Source organism: Pantherophis guttatus, chromosome 1, assembly GCF_059756535.1.
Source record: "Pantherophis guttatus breed Tessera chromosome 1, ASM5975653v1, whole genome shotgun sequence".
Classification (NCBI taxonomy): Eukaryota; Metazoa; Chordata; class Lepidosauria; order Squamata; family Colubridae; genus Pantherophis; species Pantherophis guttatus.
In genome coordinates, this window is record NC_142063.1 from 213,843,348 (window position 1) to 213,865,679 (window position 22,332).

A 22,332-nucleotide genomic window follows, 5' to 3' on the forward strand; every position below is an offset into this window, starting at 1 on the left:
TGGTTCTCCTCCTTTCTCTCTGACCGGTCGCAGTCTGTGTTGACAGGGGGGCAGAGATAGACCCCGAAGCCCCTTATATGTGGGGTGCCGCAGGGATCGGTTCTCTCGCCCCTTTTGTTCAACATTTATGTAAAGCCGCTGGGCGAGATCATCCGTGGTTTCGGGGTGAAGTACCATCAGTACGCTGACGACACCCAGCTGTACATCTCCACCCCGGACCACCCCAATGATGCCCTTGAAGTGATGTCCCAGTGCCTGGAGGCCGTACGGATCTGGATGGGGAGAAACGGGCTCAGGCTCAACCCATCCAAGACCGAGTGGCTGTGGTTTCCGACGTCCCGATATAGTCAGCTGGCGCGATCGCTGGCTATTGGGGGCGAACCACGGAAAGGGCTCGTAACTTGGGCGTCCTCCTGGATTCACGGCTGTCTTTAGAAGAGCACTTGACGGCCGTGACCGGGAGGATTTTTCATCAGGTTCGCCTGATTCGCCAGTTGCATCCCTTTCTAGATCGGGACTCGCTACGCACAGTCACTCATGCCCTCGTCACCTCTCGTCTGGACTATTGTAATGCTCTCTACATGGGGCTCCCCTTGAGGTGCACTCGGAGGCTCCAACTGGCGTAGAGTGCAGCCGCGCGGGTGGTTATGGGAGCGGCATGGAGCTCCCATGTAACACCTCTCCTGCGCGAGCTGCACTGGCTCCCGGTGGTCTTCCGGGTGCGCTTCAAGGTTCTGGTTACCACCTTTAAAGCGCTCCATGGCTTAGGACCTGGTTATTTACAGGACCGCCTACTACCATCAATAGCCTCCCACCGACCAGTACGCTCCCACAGAGAGGGGCTCCTCCAGGTGCCATCGGCCAAACAATGTAGGCTGTCGGCCACTAGGGGGAGAGCCTTCTCTGTGGGGGCACCGACGATCTGGAACGAGCTCCCCCCAGAGATACGGAGGATCCCGGATCTGCACACCTTCCGCCATGAGCTGAAGACTCTTTTATTTCATCAAGCTGCCCTCGCCTAAATCTTCTCCCTTTTAAGTGCAAATTTTAAATTTTAATGTGTTTTAAAATATGGGTATTTTAAATTATGGGTATTAATTCAGCCAAATTTATCTAATTCATTTTATTCGATTTTAAATTTTTATATGTATGTGTTTTATTTCGTGGCTATTCACTGCCCTGAGTCCTCCAGGAGTAGGGCGGTATAGAAATTCAATAAAACTAAACTAAACTAAACTAACTTTGAACGGTCACTAAACAAGTGGTGGTAAGTCAACAACTACCTATTATTATGTGTTTTTCCGGTGAAACCAGTCTATCAGGGCATAGTTATGTACTGTTGTTTGCTTAGCTGCAGGCTATACTTAAAATAACTTCTAATGCTGTAGAAAAATGTATAAATATTTTGATTTTAGAAATATGGGTGTCAATAGATGTTTAGGGAACAAAGCAATGAGAATTTATATACTATCTGGATGAATGAAGAGCTAGCAGCTGAATTCAGACTGGAATCAAGCAAACCTTTGGGTGATGGGCAGTTTTAGCAAATTGAGAGTTTATTGTACATGCTGACACAAAATGGCTCTTGTGGAGGAGCTTATACACAAAATGAGCTTGTGTTATAATGGGCAGCCACAATCAGTTTATAAAGGAAGAAAAAAAAACCCTAAATATTGTTCTTGATCTCTCTCAGATATGAGGGCAATCCTAGAAAAACAGAGAACACCATGCATACTCAACATAAGCTGATCCTCAAAATTTTTGTATATTTTCATTTTCACAATTGGTTTATCACGGAACGCTGTTACCTTTCCACCAAAGTTGTTCCCTGTTTTTCTACTTGCATTTTTTATGTGCTTTCGAACTGCTAGGTGTTCTGTCCCCAACCCCACGCACACCAACAGACGTTCAGGAGTTAAAGACCAAACCAGCTGGCAAAATCCTTTTCCTTATGATAACGGAACTTAGCAACAACCTAGTGGCTGCCTCCCAAGAGTTTATTATTTACAAAGAGGAGAGATAACTTGTCCCCACTTCTGATACATCAAAGGAAAGCAGCTCAATAATTACAGAATTAATCAAGTCCAGAGATACTCCAGCAAAGTCTTAAAGCAAAAGTCCGGCAATGCAGAATGGTGTGGAAGCTTTCAGCTTTGTTTGTCACAAGGTTTGACTGGCCACCATGCTCCCTTTTATATCCTGTGGGGTGTGGTCCAGTGACTCAGCCTAATCTCAGGCACGCCCTTTCTTCTGTTGCGCGCGCTTATCTCTGCGACGCTGGTGTGGGTCCAGCCAAGACTCATTACCTTCATCACTGTCCATCTGTGGCTGCGTGGACGTGCTTGGCCCTGGCCCTATCTCTTGCCCTTCGGCGGACACCGAAGGCATTGCCAGAGAGGAGGGTCCTGGAGAGGGAGGCCTTGCCAACTCCTCCCCTTCACTCTCGGAGTCCTCTCCTGACGATGACACAGGCTCCGGTAACGGAGCCACAACACTAGGTTGGCAGAAGCTGGGACAAGTAACGGGAGCTCACCCTGTTACGTGGTGCTAGGGATTCGAATTGCTGAACTGCCAACCTTTTGATCGACAAGCTCGGTGTCTTAGCCACTGAACCACCTCATCCCCCTCCGTTTTCATGGTATTTTGATTAAAATTTGAGAGCTGACTTATTCATGTGAGTATATATGAGAAGCATATACAGGAAACCTGCAACTATTAGTTTATCAGGTAGTTACCATTAGTATAGAAATTATAGAAGAAGCATATGAGCTCTAGACTCCAGTTATATCGGTACTTGTAATGTTAAATTTTATTATTATATTTGAGTTGATACAGAAGGAGGGAGGGCCCCTCTCTTAAAATGCTGTTTTATATTAAGTTTTAATAGTTGAGTAGCTGGTATAGATTTCTTGCAATGCAAAATATTTATAAAGGAAATACATCCAATATGTTCTATCATTTCTCCCCCAAGTCTACACAAACCAAAATCTACCATATAACTGTTGCTTCTTGTAAATATTCCGAATATTGTTTTTTATGACTGCTATGTATTTTGTACTTTCACTAGAGTAAGACAATGCTTCTTTTTTGTTTTTTAAATAGTAATTTTATTGAAAACTATTAACTATAATGATAAAAACTAATACAAATGTTAACAATTAAAAAGGTGTAGAAAAAGAAAAAAGTAGTCTTCAACCTCCGACTGCAGTTGAGACCAGAAATCTGGTCATAAATCATTACGGTTGTAAATTGAAACACCCATGTACTGGAAGTGATTTTTGTGATTTTTTTGCCACAGTTGTTAAGTGTGGCAATCATTAAGGTAATCCATTCATTTGAATAGCTTTTTTGGTTTGTTATTTATATATCTCTTTTACCTATTAAGACATCAATTTCTTTTGTATGCCCAGTTTAATATCTTTTTCTATATTAGTCTTGGAACTTGTCATTTTTTAATTCACTTTCGGATCAGTTTCAAACTTGCTGTGTAAAACTTGTTTCTCTTCCCTAGCATCTTTTAAACACAGCCTATTTACAGAGGCAAACACTCCTAAAATTAATTTCTGGGTCCATTGTTCAAAACTATTCTGGAATATGTCCAATGTTAAAATATTTTGCTCCATTGTGTATCAGTAAGTGAAATTTAAGTATTATTCTCCTTTAATTGTAATCTTTAATTGCTTCTGGTTCCCTGTAGTGTCCAACTTTCAAAGTCCTGTCCTATGATTTTTTTAAAAAATTAAAAACAAAAGTATTTTTCCAAAGGAAGCATTCTTATAATTCTGTGGACCTCATGATACAATGGGAGTAACGCAAAGAACAAGAGGGATTCTTATAATTATTTCCTAAATTTTATACCTTTAGTTTGTAAAAACATCAACATTTTATACTTTTAGTTTGTAAAAAATCAATATTTTGATCACCTATTGGCTTTTTATTCCAGATTTTGTTTAAATCCTTGAACTTCTATTAAAAGTTTCTTTTCACTAAGGATAGAAGGAACCCCTACTGTTACTGAAAAACACTTTGACCCAAAAGTTCCTAATAGCTGAAAAGCAATTAACAAGCAATTTCTAAAAGTGATTAGAAAAGGAAGTACAGTATATCAAACCAGTGTCCTTAACGGTGCCAATAGTGCTTGGAACAAGACCAGATAGCTATTTCTTTGCTTCCCACAGTTTGTTGTCTTGTGGACTCCTTTCAAGCAGCAACTATATGGACACTTTTGGGCAAACTCAAGTCCACTCCTTGTCTGGAGAGGAATTGCTTTTCCTTTTATAACAGTTGTCTAAAAGTGGAGGTGTCTTCCGTTTGTGTGTGTGTGAAAGAGAGAGGGAGAGGAAGAGAGAGAGGAGAAAGAGAGAGAGAGAGAGAGCGACTGTCTGCCTCTGTGGGTATCATATGTGTATGAATTTATGAAGTTTTTAAGGATTCAATGGCAAAATGCATCTGTGTTTTGTATTTATGGCTCTTCATCTTTTCCCCTCCAGGTTTGAAAGGCAGACTTTGAATTAATATGTTGGTTTTATATTGTGAACAAAGAAAATCACCATATGGTTTTTAAAACAAACAGCTGAATCAAACAATATAAATGCTGACTAGTAACAAAACTTAGCACTGACAACTTTATTTAAAACATGTTTTTCTGTAAAAACACAACTCACCATTATATTTCTAATTAAATAGCCTCACTAAATTTTAGTGGTAGTTAGGTTTTTTGTTGTTGTTGAACTGAGGCATCTCATTTTAGAGAACTCAAAAGGGAGAAATGTATCTCTGTTCCCGCTTCTAGAGTTGGAGTGTTTAATTTAGGTTATTTCAGTGCTTAAAATGGGTTCTGTTAGGAATGTATAAATGTATGTTCTACTCCTCTCTCCATATTTTTGAAGGAAATATGGATTACAACCAGCTATGCAAGGTAAGAACAGTTAATTTCATGTTCAAGTTTGCAATGTAGTGTAAAAATACGGTTTTTTAAAAGGTGAGAGACAAGGTATTAGAAGATCTTTTTTGCAGATGACATATTGAATTTCTGCCTAATGCTAGGCTAATACACTTACATGATTTGATCTCTGCTTCCTTGGCTTTCAGTAAGTATAATTACAGCCATTTTTACCCATTCTATAAGCTAGGCAATTTCACTGCTGATGGCTGCCATACTCCATCTAATTTCTTTTATTAATTTTCAGAAATATTCTGATGAGGAAATCATCACATTCCAGAGCTGTTGGCACTGGGACCAATTTCAAGTGAGCCCTGATGGCACAGTGATTAGAATGTAGTATTGCAGGCTAACTCTACTCACTGCCAGGAGTTTGACCTTGACTATCTCAAGGTTGGCTCAGCCTTCCATCCTTTTGAGGACCCAGATTGTTGGGGGCAATATGCTGACTCTGTAAATTGCTTAGAGAAGCTTGTAAAACACTGTGAAGCGGTATATAAATCCAAATGCTATTGCTGTTTAAGTGAGGACAGAATTATATCCATATTTGCAGGATTCCATGGGAGAATTTAGCAGGCTCCAAAGTTCATTAAAGTGACAATTTTTTTAAAAATCTTGCAATAATTATGATTCTTGTAACCACTAAATAAGTATTTTTAGGAATCATAACTTGGAAGGGCAGACATGATTTATTCATTTATTTGTTCATTGTCATCTTTGTGATCTGATGGAGATCATTGATTGTCAATCGTTAATTGGGTCTAAACAATTAAGTCTTCTGTTGACCTATTTTTGATTGTCTTCAATTTTTCTAAATTTCTGGGTCTTTTCCAGTGTCTTTCTGTCATATTATGTGTCCAGAATGTTTAAGCTTTAGCTTCATTATTAGTGCTTCCAGAATCTAGTGTTGAGATTTGTTCTTCTTGCTGTCCTATGTAGTTTTAGTCATTTTTCTATAGCACTACAATTCAAAGGGATATTTTATTTCTTTTTTCAGGTTTGAGCTGATTATAGAAATAGATATCCTAAAAAGTTACTGTGTATTGTCTAAATTCTTAGGCAGAGATGGGGTACAAATAGCAATGGTATTTTATGCATTTAGGCAGTTGATTAAAACGTTAAAGTCATCCAAAGTTTTGTATATGGCAAATTGCCAGAATTGGAGGCAATTAGATTTTTTTTGAAAACTCTGCTGATTGCTAGGAAGTATTGCTCTCAGTCCCTTATCCCTATCAGATCAGCTGTGTGAAGCAAAATAATATTTTTGTCATGTTCCTGTATAACCTGGCAGAGATTTTGCTTGAATAGAGCTGTATTGGACACTAAATTTGCATGTCATCATTTTCAGGCATTTACACCATGGGCTTCAGTTCTTGATAATGTTGGGATTTAAGATTACCATCTTAATCGGCTGGACTGTTGGTTTTAGAAACTAAAATATGTAATATAATTGTATAATAAAATGCAATAAAATGCTTTTATTAGCAAGAATCTAACGACATGAACAAATTGCTAAGCCAGAACACCTAAATACCAAGGAGTAAGAGACTTAAAACTCTAAAATAATATGAACTCCCATATATTATTTGTTCAAACAGGAGGAAAATTGCATCTTAAAATGAGGGCAAGAAAGCGTGAAATATGCCACCCATGTCTCTTTAGGATGGTGCCACTTTGAGAACTGTGTGCTTTTAATCAGTAAATTAATCAAGTGCAGATAGCAACAGTTTGAGTCACTTTATTCAACAGTGAGTGTTTGCTTTCTGTGGGCAGGACTGTACTTTCTAATAAAATTATTATTTGGCATACTGAGAACAGCAGGCGACTGGTGGCAAATAAGAAAGGATGGAATTTTCCTTTTTTGGGGGGGATGGGAAATATTTTTTAAAATAAGTTTAAAGCTTTCAAAGTGAGAGCTCATCAACTGTACTGTATTTTGTTTTCTGTCCTGTCCCAAATCAGCAGGAAATTGTGCTATTGTTTTTTGTGCTTCTGAATGTTGGCAGCATGTTCTTCAAGAGGCCGCAAAAAGGATTTTAAAGGTTATACAAGTAGTCCTTAATGACTACAACTGGAACTACCTGTACGTCTGTCACACTTTTGAAATGGGATACTTAAATGTTTTATGAATGGCAGCATTTGGTTTTGATCAATATTTATCTTTAGCCTGTAAGAAATAATAGGCAAGGAGAATATTGAGTAGAAACTATTGTAATATTTTGAAATAATCTACTTTTCTGGCTTGGGATGACAGAATAACAGAGTTGGAAAAAACCCTATAGTTCATCTGGTCCAGAGGTCGGCAACTTTAAACACTCAAAGAGCCACAAAGGTCTTAACTGGAAGCCCCCGTTCAAGCCTGGAGCCGACCGGAAGTCCGGTTCCCCCATCATAGTCTCCTCCTAGTGCGGCATCCTTTTTCCTCTACCTGTCCTAACCAAAAGCCCTATCAATTGTGGAGCCGACCAACAACAGGGAGCTGCAGTAGAGGGATGAAAGAGCCATGTGCGGCTCTAGAGCTGCGGATTGCTGACCCCTGATCTAGTCCAACCCCCTGCCCAAACAGACTGCACCATTTCTGACAGGTAGATGATCACATATATGGGAAGAAACAGAACTGGAAGATTTGGGCAATCCTAGAATGGTTTTATTAAGGTTTTATACAAGGCCAGTCTTTGGCCTTGTATTTCAAAAAGGACTGTTATAATTCCACTCTCTTCAGTGTTTCAAGGATTCTACTCTAGATTTCCACAGCCAATAAAGCAGAGAGAGAGATAGGCTTCTCATGTTTATGTAATGAATAGAAACTGCCCCCAAATTCCAGCCCCCAGTGATAGTTTTAAATAGCTCCTTTATGTGAAAGCTTTGTTTTCTCTTCTGAATTTCTTTTCCCTTTCTGTAAATAAGTAGCCTTGGGTTGGCATGGCATATCAAATTGTAAAGAATTAATTCTCATTTTCATACGAAATGTAGTGCCGTAGTTGTTTTCAGACTTGTCAACAGTTGAAGCCTGCACTATTTTCACAAAACAAAATCTTGTCTCTTTTATACTGAAAAAGCTTGAGAAAATAAATGAGAATCTTGCCACCTTTAATCACCTATGTACTTTTCTCATCTGAAAGTAGAATCTGTGGTGGAATAATTATATTAAATGTTTTATCTTTATTAAAATTAAGATCACTACTAGAGTTCACTGGTAGGCTTGCTCTTTGACTTAACCATTTAACATCTCACTACAAAATAAGTTAGACAAAGTCTAGGAATGAGTTTGTATGCTATTTAATATCAGTGATAGCTTAGTGTGAGATTCATTCATTCATTCATTCATTCATTCATTCATTCATTCATTCATTCATTCATTCATTTGATTTATGTCCTGCCTGATTTCACTTGAATGCATGTTTGGAATATTGAGCTACACATGGAAAGGCAGGATATAAACCTAACAAACTGAGTTTTAAAATAACTCTGGGAAAAAGGCCTTCCCCATTTACAAAATGTTGGCAATGAGGGGAGGGACATATTTGAGAATAAAGTATTAGTATACCAGAATTATTTTTAGATAGGTCTACCTACTACTGTGCTCTACGGAAGCTAGCAGGAAGCTTGGAGTGTACCAAAAGAGATATCAGCAGGTACTTTGGCAACTTTAGGCAGCCTGCTGGGAATTCCAAAGATAATCCCTTTTTAGCAATTCTATTAGGGCTGTAAAATATATTTGATGTGATTTCAAACTCTTGCCAATCTCCTTCCATTTGCTTATTTGAATCTTGAGTTCCCTCTTTAGTTAGGGTTTGAAAAGTCCAGTGGAACAACAGTGGTTGAAAAAGTGTCTCCAGAATGGATAACTTTGCATCTTCTCCCATGCCTATTTTCCCCCTATTGCTCCAAACTTTGTTCTCTTTTGCCCTTTGTAAGATAAAGAATATGGTTAAAGATTTCAAGTGTTTCCATCATTTTGTAAGTCATCCTTTAATGGTGATGATGATTATTAAATGGCTATTAAAAGAGCAGTAACATCTCATGTAGTCCTCAACTTACAATCACAATTGAGCCCAAACTTCCTGCTGTTAAGCCTGTTGTTAAATGAGTTTTTCTTGTTTTGCAACCTTTTTGCCACAGCTGTTAAGCAAATCACAGCAGTTAAGTGAATCATTCAGTCATTACGCAAATCTGACTTCCCCCAATGACTTTGCTTGTTGGAAGCTGGCTGGGAAGGTTACAAATGATGATTACATGACCAGTGCAAGCATAAATATGTGCCAGTTGCCAAGCATTCAAATCTTGATCATATGGCCATGGGGACGCAGCAACAGTTGTTAAGTGTGAAAACCGGTCATGTCACTTTTTTCAATGCCATTGTAAATTTGAATGGTCACTAAATGAACGGTTTTAAGTCATGGATTACCTGTATCTGGTTGACCTTGACTGTTTGTCTTATTGGCAGGTGTTTAATTTTTTAAAAAGTTGCTTTACTCAACACTGTTGTATAGAAAGGCAGGCTATGCATTGAAATGATGAATTAAAAAAGTGAAAAATCCAGCCTAAAATATTTTGCAGAGTGTAGTTACCTCGTCCTCTAAAGGTAAAGGTAAAGGTTCTCCTCACACATATGTGCTAGTTGTTCCTGACTCTAGGGGGCGGTGCTCATCTCCATTTCAAAGCCAGCACTGTCCGAAGACATCTCTGTGGTCATGACTAAACACCAAAGGCGCATGGAACGCTATTACCTTCCCACCAAAGGTGGTCACTATTTTTCTATTTGCATTTTTCACGCGCTTCCTCTGAACTGCTAGGTTAGCATAAGCTGGGACAAGTAACAGGAGCTCACCCCGTTACTCAGTGCTAGGGATTCGAACTGCTGAACTGCTGACCTTCGATCGACAAGCTCGGCATCTTAGCCACTGAGCCACCACGTCCCTCTCAAAATAAAAGTACAAAATGAAGATTGCATTTGAAGGAAGGTGAACTTTCTTTCAAAGGAAATTCAGCATGAATTTCTTTTGTCACCACCCACCTGGCTTCAAGAGGTGGTAGGAATATAAAAATCAATCCTGTTTGCCTTAGTAACCATTCACCAGATGGGAAAAGTACATATTTTCCCCATTGGTTTTGCCCATTTTTGTTTATATAGTGGTTAGACAGGCATTCATCAAACCTTTATATGGCTATTCATTTCTGAATCATAGCCTTAACAATGGCCCTTTCTAATGCTAGATAAAATATGCGGGGTTCCTCCCCTTTGCAAAAGATACTGTAATCAGTTTGTATTCTTTTTAAAGGTGTGACCTATCTCCCTAGATAGAAGTGTAACAAAATTGGGTCAAATGCTACCCTAATAAGTCCTGCATTAGTAACTTAAATCTGTAATGGGAAAAGCATCTGGCATGTGTACTGGCTGAGATATTTTAATTGTTGTAAATTGAAAAAAAAACTGCAATAAGTCAGCATTCTTATATATAACACATACAAAAGTAAGGCGGGATGGAGAATTTTTAATCAATGTTCTTAAAACTTGAAAACTCTTTATATGTATATGTAAAAAAAATAATTAGGTGGCATGGTAATTTCTTTACTTTTGCATTTGTAATGGCATTTACAAATAAAGTATGAAATTGACTTTACATCTTGCTCCTTGGTGCATAAAATACTAAGCCCCAAACTTTATCTGAGCAGTGAACTGTGTAGGTTCCTCACTATCTCCTTTATAAGTATTTGAATGTTGCTGTTTCTTTTGTGTTTGCATGGATGTGAGAAAATGAGAAAGAGAGTGAAAGTGTTATGTGAGCCTTTGAAAGGCAGGAGCAGAATCAAGATACCTCTACTGAATTTCTTAGTTTGATAACACTTGCTTTTGAATTACCCGACCACTGTTTCATGATCATTCTGTTACTTTTGCCAGGAATTTGAAAAACTTTGAAGCTACATTTAAATCTGATTTGAAAAGTGTCATACAAGAATTGAGTTCAATCATTACAGATGGTTTTAGAATTATAGAAAGCATTCAATTAGGCATTTTCAGGTACTCTTCATTTAGTGATCGTCTCATTTAAGCGACTGCTCATAGTTACGATGTAATGAAAAAATAACTTGACAATCAATCCTTGCATTTACAACCTTTGCAGGTCAGTTGGGGTGGCAGAGGGCAGGGTGATGAGGGTGTGCACCAAGTGTGTGCCTCCCAGTGCACCCAAGTAGTCCCTTTTCACGGCATTGCTGGGCTAGGCTGGGTTGGGTTTTATTTATTCATTTATTTATTGGTTCGATTTATATGCCGCCCTTCTCCAGAGACTCAGGGTGTCTTACAATGCGTAAAAATATGGAACACTTCACAAATTTGTATGTTTTACCCTATTGCAGCTCAAGGTTCTAACAGCCAGAGAGCCTCAGTGCACAAGTAGCCCCTTTGCACTTCCTGGACATGTTGGGGCTTCCTGTGGTGTGGTGGTTTTGTGTTGTTTCCCATGGTTTCTGTGCTGGGCCAGCCTGTAACTTCTTGCAGTCCCAGAGCTGTGATGTACCAGGAAATGCCTGAGCTGCAGCATATTCTTTCTCTGGCCTCCCTGAGCTCATGATACACTGATACACTCATTGTCCTGGTGCTAAATTTCCTACTCCTAAGTAGATCATACTTAGTCTAGGTCTGTGGCTTGCTTGCTATGGATTACTCAAAATATATATACTGTACTTTCAACAGTATTGTTCACAGTGTTATTGGGATATAAGTTTCTTTACCAGTATGAAATAAAGATAGGTGAGAACGAAATTGATTTAAAATTGACATATATGAACAGTGAGTTAATAGCTAACTTCTTAAATGAAGACGTTAATTCATACAACATTACGTTGTAGGTTACCTTAAAGAAAAACTGGGACCCTCTCCTCTTAGCCATGTCCTCTTAGCCAGGAACAGAGGACAAATACCCGTTTTTGTCTATAAACATTAACCTTTTTTCCTTTGAGATCTTGCTAGGTCAAAGTTGATGAATCAAGTGTGTTCAAATGCCTTTTCTTGTCCAACTTGTTACTGTTATGTTCAATTAAACCATGGCAACATCTAATGTTTGTGTAGTATTATTTTAAGCAGACTGTTTTTCTATTGTTGTGACTTAGATGAAGTTCAGAGCACATTTTATGACCAATTCATGCAAAACTCCACGTAATCCCAAGGGGTTCACATACTTTTTCTTGCAACTGTATATTATAGTATTTTCTTAATGTGTTGTTAATTATCTACAATTTATATTTTCTCCTCTTAATTACATTATTTGTCCCTCAAATATTTCAATAGAAATATGTTTTGAATAGAAATTTGTAATGAAGTTTCATAGTCCTTTAAATTTTTAATGGTGTCTAGAGTCTATTGCATGTGTGATTTACCTTAGATGGTTGGCTCTCTGTCACAATTTTATTATTATTATTTTTAATCATCAAAATCATGTTTGCTATCTCTTTTTCAGTATTCTCTTCGGTCTGTGTTTGTACAGGTAGTCCTATACATGAACTTACAATAGTTCATTTAGTGAATGCTTGAAGTTACAATGGCACTGAAAAAAGTGCCTTACGATGTTTTTCATCTTTATGACCGTTGCAGCATCCCCATGGTCATGTGATCAAAATTCAGATGCTTCGCAACTGACTCATATTTATGATGCTTGCTGTGTCCCGGGGTTATGTGATCCCCTTTTATTACCTTCTGACATGTCAGGTCAATGGGGAAGCCAGATTCACTTAATAACCATGTTATTAACAATTCCAGTGATTCACTTAACAATTGTGGCAATAAAGATCATAAAATGGGGAAAAACTCACTTAACAAATGACTCACTTACCAACAGAAATTTTGGACTCAATTGTGATCATAAATCGAGGATTATCTATATTAGTATTATACATTTTCTTACCCAGCTTGTAAGAAACAATAAATAAATTGGAACAGACTAATCCCCACCCCCCCCACCCCGCAAAAATAAATCTTGCTGCCCTAATGATGGACATCTACTCTCTACAGAAAAATGCTACTAAATGCCTTATTTTCTGTGTATAGGACAACTTAAGGAAAAGGCTTGAGGGATTCATGAAACTTCCCCTTCCACAAATGTCACTAGGAAGTGCAAAACATCCACCAGTCACTTTCTTAACTGAGTTGGGAGTGACTAGGAGGCAAGTTTTGAGACATGGCTAGATTGTTAGATCCCAATATACAACACCTGGCAACTGTTTTCTGGCTACTTTGAAAGAGGGAAAATTGTTCTTTTGAAAGAGCACTTAAATTGGATTGAGGCTTCTTTTGAACACTACCTTAGTGTCCTTGCATAGTTCTTCCAGCCCCCCTCTTCAAAACTAGCCTAAAACAGTTGATGGACACCGGGGAGGAGATTGTTGCATAATCAGATAACAGAGGGCCTCTTTTCTGCTTCATCCTGCACCTCTTCCTCTTCCTTCTCTACTGATCTTCTGCTCTTTGGACTGATATAGATCCAGGATCTGTAGATCCTGGAGGGCAGGGGAGAGGATAATTGGTTTGAAAGATCCAGAAACTTCTGCTTCCTAAACCCAACTGGCCATAGAGGGAAGGGCTCAGAGTTTGGAAGGCACTAAAGTGGTTGATTCCACTCCCGTAGCGTCATCTGATGAAGTAATGAACAAGTAGTGGGTGAAATACAATACAATACAATACAATACAATACAATACAATACAATACAATACAATACAATACAATACAATACAATACAATACAATACAATACATTACAATTACAATTACAATTACAATTACAATTACAATACAATTACAATACAATTACAATACAATTACAATACAATTACAATACAATACAATTACAATACAATACAATTACAATACCAGAGTTGAAAGGGAGATCTTCCAACTCCCTGCTTAGGCAGGAAAACCTACACCACTTCAGACAAATGGTTATCCAATCTCTTCTTAAAAACTTCCAGTGCTGGAGATTTCCAACTTCTGGAGGCAAGTTGTTCCACTGATTAATTGTTCTAACTGTCAGGAAATTTCTCCTTAGTTCTAAGTTGCTTCTGTCCTTGATTACTGTATTTTTCAGACTATAAGATGCTCCGGACTATAATATGCACCTAGCTTTTGGGGTGGAAAACAAGAAAAAAAAAATCTGCCTCTGCCTCCCAGCAATTTGCCTCCTTTCACCAAACAGCCTGGTCAGCTTCAGCACAGCCTGATTTAGCACGAGCAGCTGATTGGCAGTTGGATTGGCCTCCCGGAATACCACCGATCAGCTGTTCCAGGCTGTGGGGATGCACCACACTGCTGGCTCATTTAAATGATAGTCCACTAGGACTCCAAGATCCCTCTACTGTCAGGATATACCCAAGTATCTTTCTTTTTTAAAAAAGGGAAATGTTGCCTGACAATGAATTTCAGAGCCTAAGGATCAGCAAGTTCTTAGATCACAAGGTGTTTTAAGGAAAACCATAAAGTGAAAGCAGAGTGAAATGTTTTTAAGTGAGAGTTGAGTGAAGAACCTTTGACCTAAATGTTACTGAAAAACATGTTGGTGAGGAAGGATTCTGAAAATTGTAGTTCAGCAATACCTGGAAAGTTACAAGATCCCCACTTGCATTGCAGAGTGAATCTTGGAGAGCTTGTCGAAGACAAAGAAGAGGATTAGACATAGCTGATAGTAAAAAACATAATGAAAAAATTCCCTTTTAGAAAAGGTGTCAATTTACAATACAGTACTCCTTTTATTGGCATTTAGTTTTGGAAAGTCTGATTCTCAAGTAATATTTTCTTTCAGTTTCAGTGGTCTTCCAGATGCATTATTTAGTGTACTTAATGGGATTTTTGCCTTTTCTATAGGTTTTCATCTTTGCTCTTTGCATTTTTCACTGATATGAAACACACATGCACACAGACACAATATGCTGTATTGGGGACTATTTTATATCAAAGAAATGGAAAAAAAGACCCCTTAAATTCTCCTAGGGAAGGATTAATTGTAGGCAAGTACAAATGAATGTGAGTCTAAGAAGTGTTGATCCTTTTCTTTGCAATATGTGTTTATTAGAACAAATAATACTTTTTTTTTGTTTGAAACAGTTTGGAAGAGTCATTTAATTTTATGAAGCTATGACCTCCGGTTTATCACAGGCTTTCTAAATCATTCTTTGTTTTTATATAAAGTTAAACTTTATTGGTTGCATGTCAGGTGAGATGAAGTTTATTATCTGTAGTACAATCTATGCATGGCATATTTTACAAATCAAGAGCCTATTCTTAGTTTTGATCACTAGAGGATTTGGGCTTCTCAGTTTTAATATGGATTCTCTTTAAGGATTCACTGTGTCTCTTGTAAGTTGCAGTGTCTTTGAATAGTAGCTTGCATTACTACAGTGAGGTTGAGCCAGCCTTAGTATTTCAAGCTTTGCAAGAATGATTTCAAAAGCCTCCCTGAGCTTGGAAAGTAGGAAATTTGATTCCCTTCCCATCCCGCCCCCACTCTGGATAATTCTGTAAAGAAGACACAGTAAGAAGCATTGTGTCTTAAATAGTTTAATGGCCACACATTCTAGACATAAGATTGTTTGTTCAGATGCTGCACTTGGTAATGGTGCAACCAAGTGAAATGGTGTTGGGATGCTGAACAGCTTTCCTTACTTTCTGTAACTAGACATAAGAGAAAAATGGCTCGGATAGAAATCTCTGGGAAATATTCCATTCAGTACACAGATTCTTAAGCCTTGGCAAATCTTCTACCATGCTGTGCCAAAGGTGACTATGGATCTACCCTGATTCTTTTGAGAATCGCAGCCTAATTTGCTCTATTTACATGTTAAACAAACACCCCAAAAGAAAAGGGGAAATGTCTAAATTACTTTATAGCTCTGCGGAGATGGGCCAGAGATCTGAGAGAGGATGAAAGTTGTTTTGTGGATATACTTGAGAATGGCAAATAGATATAACTAGCTTGACGAAATAACGTGTGTGTGTGTGTGTGTGTGTGTGTGTGTGTGTGTGTGTGTGTGAGAGAGAGAGAGAGAGAGAGAGAGAGAGAGAGAGAGAGGGAGAAATGGGATTTGGATCCAAATTCTTTTTCTTCTACCTCTCCATCCAAGGATATTTCCTGAGTTTGTTTCTAACTTTGAATCACTTGGCACAATATCTGTTGGAGAACAACAAGTAGATAAAGCCACTCCTTCATTCTGTCCTCACCCTTGCACTTATAAATAAGTGCCAATATCAATTCTGCACTGAAACTGTGTTCTGATGTTATTTTGTATATGCGCAAGGCTCCGGCAGTATTCTTCAAATAGCCTTTCCCTCAGGCCTAGCTGCCATCTTGGGTGGGCCTTCTTAGGATTCCTTTGTTTACACTTCCCTTTTTAAATTAGGGGTAGTAATAAATTGGCGACAGGTGGCCCTTGACTTATGATTACAACTGGGACCAGAATTTCTATTGCTAAGAAGGTTGTTAAATGAAGCCACACCCAATTTAATGACCGGTTTTGCCATCGTTATTAAGTGAATCACTGCAGTAGATAAGTGAATCACATGGTCATTAAAAAAAACCAGCTTTCCTCATTGACTTTGCTTGTTGGAAGCTGACTGGGAAGGTTACAAAGGGTGATGACATGAGCCCAGGATACTGCAGCGTACAGATTGCCATATGCCCTATTTCTGATCACGTGACTTACAGTTATATTATAAGTTTGAAACCCGGCCATAAGTAACTTTTTTCAGTATTGTTATACTTCAAATAGTCACTAAACAAATGGTTGTAAATCAAAGATTACCTATATTTAGAAATTACATAATTCACAAAACGTCTGACTATCTACAATAATTAACAGTTAAATCATAAATCAAACACAACAAAGCTAAAAAAGCAATAATCATATAAGAAAAAAATCCCATTTACCAAAACACCAAATGGCAACTACAGGACATGTGCTGCCATTTCACTGTACAGTTGATGGCATCTGCTGTAAACAAATTTCTAAACCGAGTCATGGTTTTAAACAAACATACGGGATAAATTAGATGCTTCGTAACATGAGTACGCTGCCCGTTCTTGGCACAATATTTTATTGTCTTTTTTTTTATTTATTTACCGGTAATCCATTTATATGGTTGCCCAACTTGCAGTAGCAATTTCGTGTATGCTAACAGAGTTTAAAAACTAAGGATGCAAAATAAACAAAGTAAAAAACACATAATGGCAACCAAGGACAACATCAGCCAACAGTTAAATTGACAGCTCCTGACAGGTTCATCTAACTAGTTATCCAAGCTTTTAAGGCTTTCTGAAAAGCCAGAAGGCCAGTTGAAACTCAATACTGTGTTTGATTTAATAAAAAGGAATTAGACTCCCTTTGGTTTTTCTTCACCTTATTTGTAAGGTTGCTGTGCAATTTCTGTATGTTGCCATTTCTGCTAAGTCAGAAATAGGCATCTGGTGCTATATGCACCTTCTTTCCAATAATGTTTGGAGCTCCCTTTGCACGGAATCACAATGCATGCGATTACTAAATATGCCCTTACTTCAGTGGTGAAATGTAAAATTTGTTACTACCGGTTCTGTGGGCGTGGCTTGGTGGGGGGGGGTGTAATATGACTGAGTGGACGTGGCCAACTTTTTTTTTTTTTTTTTACTTTTAAACCATTTTTTAAACCATTTGGCTGAAGAGGTTGTAAAAAAATGTTTTTAAAAGCCTCTGACGATCCCAGCTGACTTGCTTGATCGGCAGATGCTTTTCTTTCTTTTTTTTAAGCCTCTGACCATCCCAACTGACTTGCCTGATCGGCAGAGGCTTTGTTTTTACTTGTAAAAGCATTTTTTCGGCCGAAGAGGTTGCAGAAAAAATGCTTTTAAAAATAAAATAAAAAGCCTCTGATGATTGTGCGGCACAGCCAGGGATGTGGGGGGGAGGGATTTTTGCTACCGGTTCTCCTAACCACCCACCGCCATCGCTACTGGATTGGGCGATCCGGTCCGAACCGGAAGCATTTTACCCCTGCCTTACTTTGCATTTTTATCTATGGCAGCTATGCTTTAAACATTGTTCTCCTTTTCTTTATTGTCTTCTCCTCGCTTTAAATTTTTTAGCACTTGAAACGGTGAAAAGGCTGCTGAGCAATATCTTCAGGTATTAGCTATCTGCTTTGAGACCTGTTCTGAAAAAAGAATCCATTTCAACTCGACTATAACTCTTCAGCCTTTTTAAAAGCTACAGCTGCCGTTGCAATACCTACAGAATACAAGATTCTGAAATAAATTCTTAATACCATTCTTTTACAACACAGACAGTTCCCCTGCAATCTATTTTATTGAAGAAGCTCATCCTCTTTAAAGTCCAAATACAGCAAAGAGTTGCTTTTTTTTCTGTGTATGAACAATAATGCAAATGTGCATTATTTGCAGATTTGGAACTTTTATTGTGAAAGTGTGAGTTAAAACCCCAATCCCAGCCCTACTTGAAACAGTTGAATACAGTAGATTTCAATGAGTTCTTCTCATCGTTCTTCTGATTCTTCATAACGCTATAGGACCATGGTGGCGAACATCTGGCACGTGTGCCAGAGGTGGCACACAGCACCCTCTCTGTGGGCACGTGAGCCATTGCCCCAGTTAAGCTTATGTGCGCATGCCTCCCACCAGCCAGGTGGGTTTCAGGTCTCTGCCGCACAAGCATGGGGAGGGAGGCGTGGTGCATATGGAGAGCATGTGCATGCGGGGAGTGTGCGGGGGCATGCATGCATGCATGGGGGCATGCGTGGGGGTGCGTGCATGCATGGGGGCAGGGCACATGCAAAGGCCCCACACGTGCATTGCATTTTGGGGGTTCGGTTGCGCACTTGGGCATTCACGCATGTGCGCTTTGGGCTCTGAGTCCGGAGAAGGTTAGGCATCACTGCTATAGGATAATGGCACAATAAAGTAGATAAGGGAAATCCACAGTTTGGGGGTGGGTGGGGGGCATTTGCATCTGTTCCAGTGGTGAAATCCTCCCGGTTTGCCACTGGTTTGCTGCCCGTGCATGTGCAGTGCGCACCAAACGGTAGCATTTCACTGCTGATCTGTTCCCTTTGATTGATTAGCTCTACTATATGCTGCATGTGTGTTCCTGTGCTTCACAGTTCCCTTTTTTACCCTGGAAAATATGATACTATGCTTACAGATAGTCCTTGACTTATGACAATTTATTTAATGACCATTTGAAGTTACAATACTGAAAAAAGTGACTTCTGATCAGCTCTTCCACTTATGACTGTTGTAGTTTCCCAATAGTGTTATGTGATCAGAATTTAGGTGTTGGGTAACCAGCATGTATATATGATGGTTGCAGCATCCCGTGATCACATGATTGCCATTTGCCACCTTCCTAGGTGGTTTCTAACAAGCAAAGTCAATGGGGGAAGCTGGATCCTCTTAAGAACTGTATGATCCGCTTAACGACTGTGGCAAAAAAAGTTGCAAAATCAGGGGTCACTTAACAATCACATCGCTTAGTGATGGAAGTTCAGTCTCAAATGTGGTTGTAAGTTAATGGCTACCTATACAGCTATAAATAATGCACTATATGGACACAGAAATGAGTTAGGTATTTACCTACACTGTACTTAATTTATAATTATAACATTTATTTTTCTATCTTGGTTCAGTGAAAAAATATTAGGCAATACAGTTCTTACATATCACCAACAGTTCTTTCCTTACATGAGTTTTACCCTATACATTTAATTATAATTCCATAAAAATCATGATGTTAGTTAATAGTTAACTTTTTTATACTTTTAATGTATAAAGTGCTTTAATTATTGTTGTTGTTCATATTGTTGATGATTACTTGGCATCCGACCAGTTTCCTCAACAATTCCTATGACTATCAAGTATGACTTTTTAAAAGTTTGCCATTGGTTTTTTTTGTTGTTGTTATATAAACAGAAAATCAACTTCAATATATAATTATATGAATATTAATGTTTTTAATAATCATTGTCTCTTCTCCGCAGGTCAACTTTGTAGTGTGCCAACTGTTTGCCTTGCTGGCTGCTATGTGGTTTCGAACTTACCTTCATTCAAGCAAAACTAGTCCGTTCATAAGGCATGTTGTTGCCACACTATTGGGCCTTTATCTTGCACTTTTTTGTTTTGGATGGTAAGTAACTTGAGCTTTCATTTCAGTGCTTTTATTTCTTAGAGTTACTATTAGAGTGCTGGATTTTATTCTCTAAATATTGTATTAGTTAGTATATTCTCAAAAGAAAGGGATTGTGACAGGATACAATGGGTGAAAATGGCTTTAGAGAGTAATTTCTGTGTCTCTGAAATTCTAATTTAATTCTAATAGATAACAGTTTATCAACAAAGGAGCAGATCAGGCAGTGTTTTATTTCTCTCTGTTAACTTAAAACTGAATTGGTACTTGGATTAATAAGACATTATCATAATATTTCCTTCCTAGGTATGCCTTACATTTTGTTATACAAAGTGGAATTTCATACTATATCATGATCATTATAGGAGTGGAAAATATGCACAAGTGAGTATTGAGCCATTCATATATCCTTAAGTGAAGCATAGAGGGTGATATAGTTTGCAGGTGAATGGGATTTTAGGTGAAACGTTATATATGTTATCCTAGTGCATTCTATATCTTTAATATACATTGTCTTATGAGTATTTTAGAATCGCTTCCGGTGCCTAGATTCACCTTCAGGTACCTTGTTTGCCTGCCTTGTCTGCTGTTTAAAGTGCCAGAAGCTTATCACACCTACTGTTTGCAGATACAAACCCTGGAGAGATGCTGTAATTCTCTGTACTGAGTTGCTAACATGTTTTCATTGCTTCATCATCAGTGTTCTGACTTCCACATTCTTACTCTATCTAAGTACAAAAATCTGTAACAATCGAGATTGTAAAGAAATTTGAGTTTTAATTCATTAGTTTTAAAGAAAGAAAAAGGCCTAGTACTTATATCCATAATTTGATTCAGCTCTGGCAGTCTTCTGGTTGTCTCTTCATTTCCAGTTGCATAGTATATCCTACATATTGCTTCCTTGTCTTCTTAATCTGAATTACTATAATATCTATCATCGTGAGCAATGTATGTTTATTATGTGTTTGATAAAGCAGAAATGGGTTGTTAAAGGTCAGAAGAGCTTTCTCTAGACTTTTCCTGCCTTTTTTTGTTCTGGATATGATAAGACTTCACCTCCTGAAATTCCCTAGTTATTCTGGGCTGGTATTGAAAGAATTTTAATCCCAATATATTTGGGAAGCATCTGATGGGGAATTTGTGGCCTTTGGTAAAAGTACTGACAATATTAATGCATGTTCAGCTTTATACTCAAATTAAGATGCTTTAGTGCTTCAGTGTTGGTATATAGAATTTATGTAGCAGGGGGAAAAAAATCTAGTGATTTTTTGTGTGTATTGTAATTATGGTAGCAGAATTACTGGTTATAATAACCTCATTTCTTCTGTATAATTAAGTACCAATTAAGTATAGTATAAAATCAACATTGTGTTTAGCATCATGTTACTACATGAATTGGTATTGTAATGTGTAGGTTTTTGCCTCCTACAGTACTCTTGACTGTAAACTCTGTTGGTTCTGAAAAGCAGTTGTAAGCAATTCTGAGGCACATTTTCCTGAGGGACATAATGTCATGTGGGACATTATAGAGCCCTCAGAAAGAAGAAATGAAAACCATCAGTTCTCAAAACATTAGTAAAGTGAAATCAATATACCTATATTGCAGCTCCTGGGATATGTGACAGCAAACAGATCTGAGAATGAGGGCCCTCATGTGCTATTGAATTTTTATCTCTTTTTTTAATTCTTCATTTTAACTTGTCAGAGAACCTGAATACAAACATCAGTGCTGAAATAAATTGCTACCTTCATTAAACACTTTGTAAGAGGGATGGTCTAATAACCGACTGAATGATTATTGTAATTCAGAAAAAAAAAGCCCTTATGGAAAACTTGAAGTTGTCTTCTTAGATTAAGAATTTTTAATCCTCATAATGTTACAATACTGTTGCTTTTTTATTTATAATTGGGAAATCTAGATGCTTGTATTTCTTGTTCTACCATGTTTTCCTGAAAATAAGACCTTGTCTTATATTTTTTTGAACCCTGAAATAAGCGCTTGGCCTTATTGCCATGCACTCAAAAGCCTGATTGGGCTTATTATCAGGGGATGTCTTATTTTGGGGAAACAGGGTATATGTTTAAAAAAAAATGAAGAGTGATATTTGTCAATCAATCAGTCAGTCAGTCACACTTATCATAATATATCTTCTGGATTTGTAGTTCTAGCTTGAAGAGCAAGTGTAAGCTGTGGCTAGGAAGGGCTGTGCAGAATTGGTGTGCCAGTTGTGTCTTTT

At 38.1% G+C, this 22,332-nt stretch overlaps 1 protein-coding gene across 5 annotated transcripts in view; it reads left to right on the plus strand.

Annotated features, from left to right (window-relative positions):
- Positions 1–22,332, plus strand: part of MBOAT2 (membrane bound glycerophospholipid O-acyltransferase 2) — an 84,655-nt gene that overhangs the window by 10,034 nt on the left and 52,289 nt on the right. For all 5 annotated transcript variants that reach the window (XM_034432056.3, XM_087882413.1, XM_087882411.1 and 2 more), the window contains exons 2-3: positions 19,950–20,095; positions 20,402–20,479. In XM_034432056.3, coding sequence (XP_034287947.1) covers positions 19,950–20,095; positions 20,402–20,479 — 224 coding nt within the window. The remainder of the gene's footprint in view (positions 1–19,949; positions 20,096–20,401; positions 20,480–22,332) is intronic.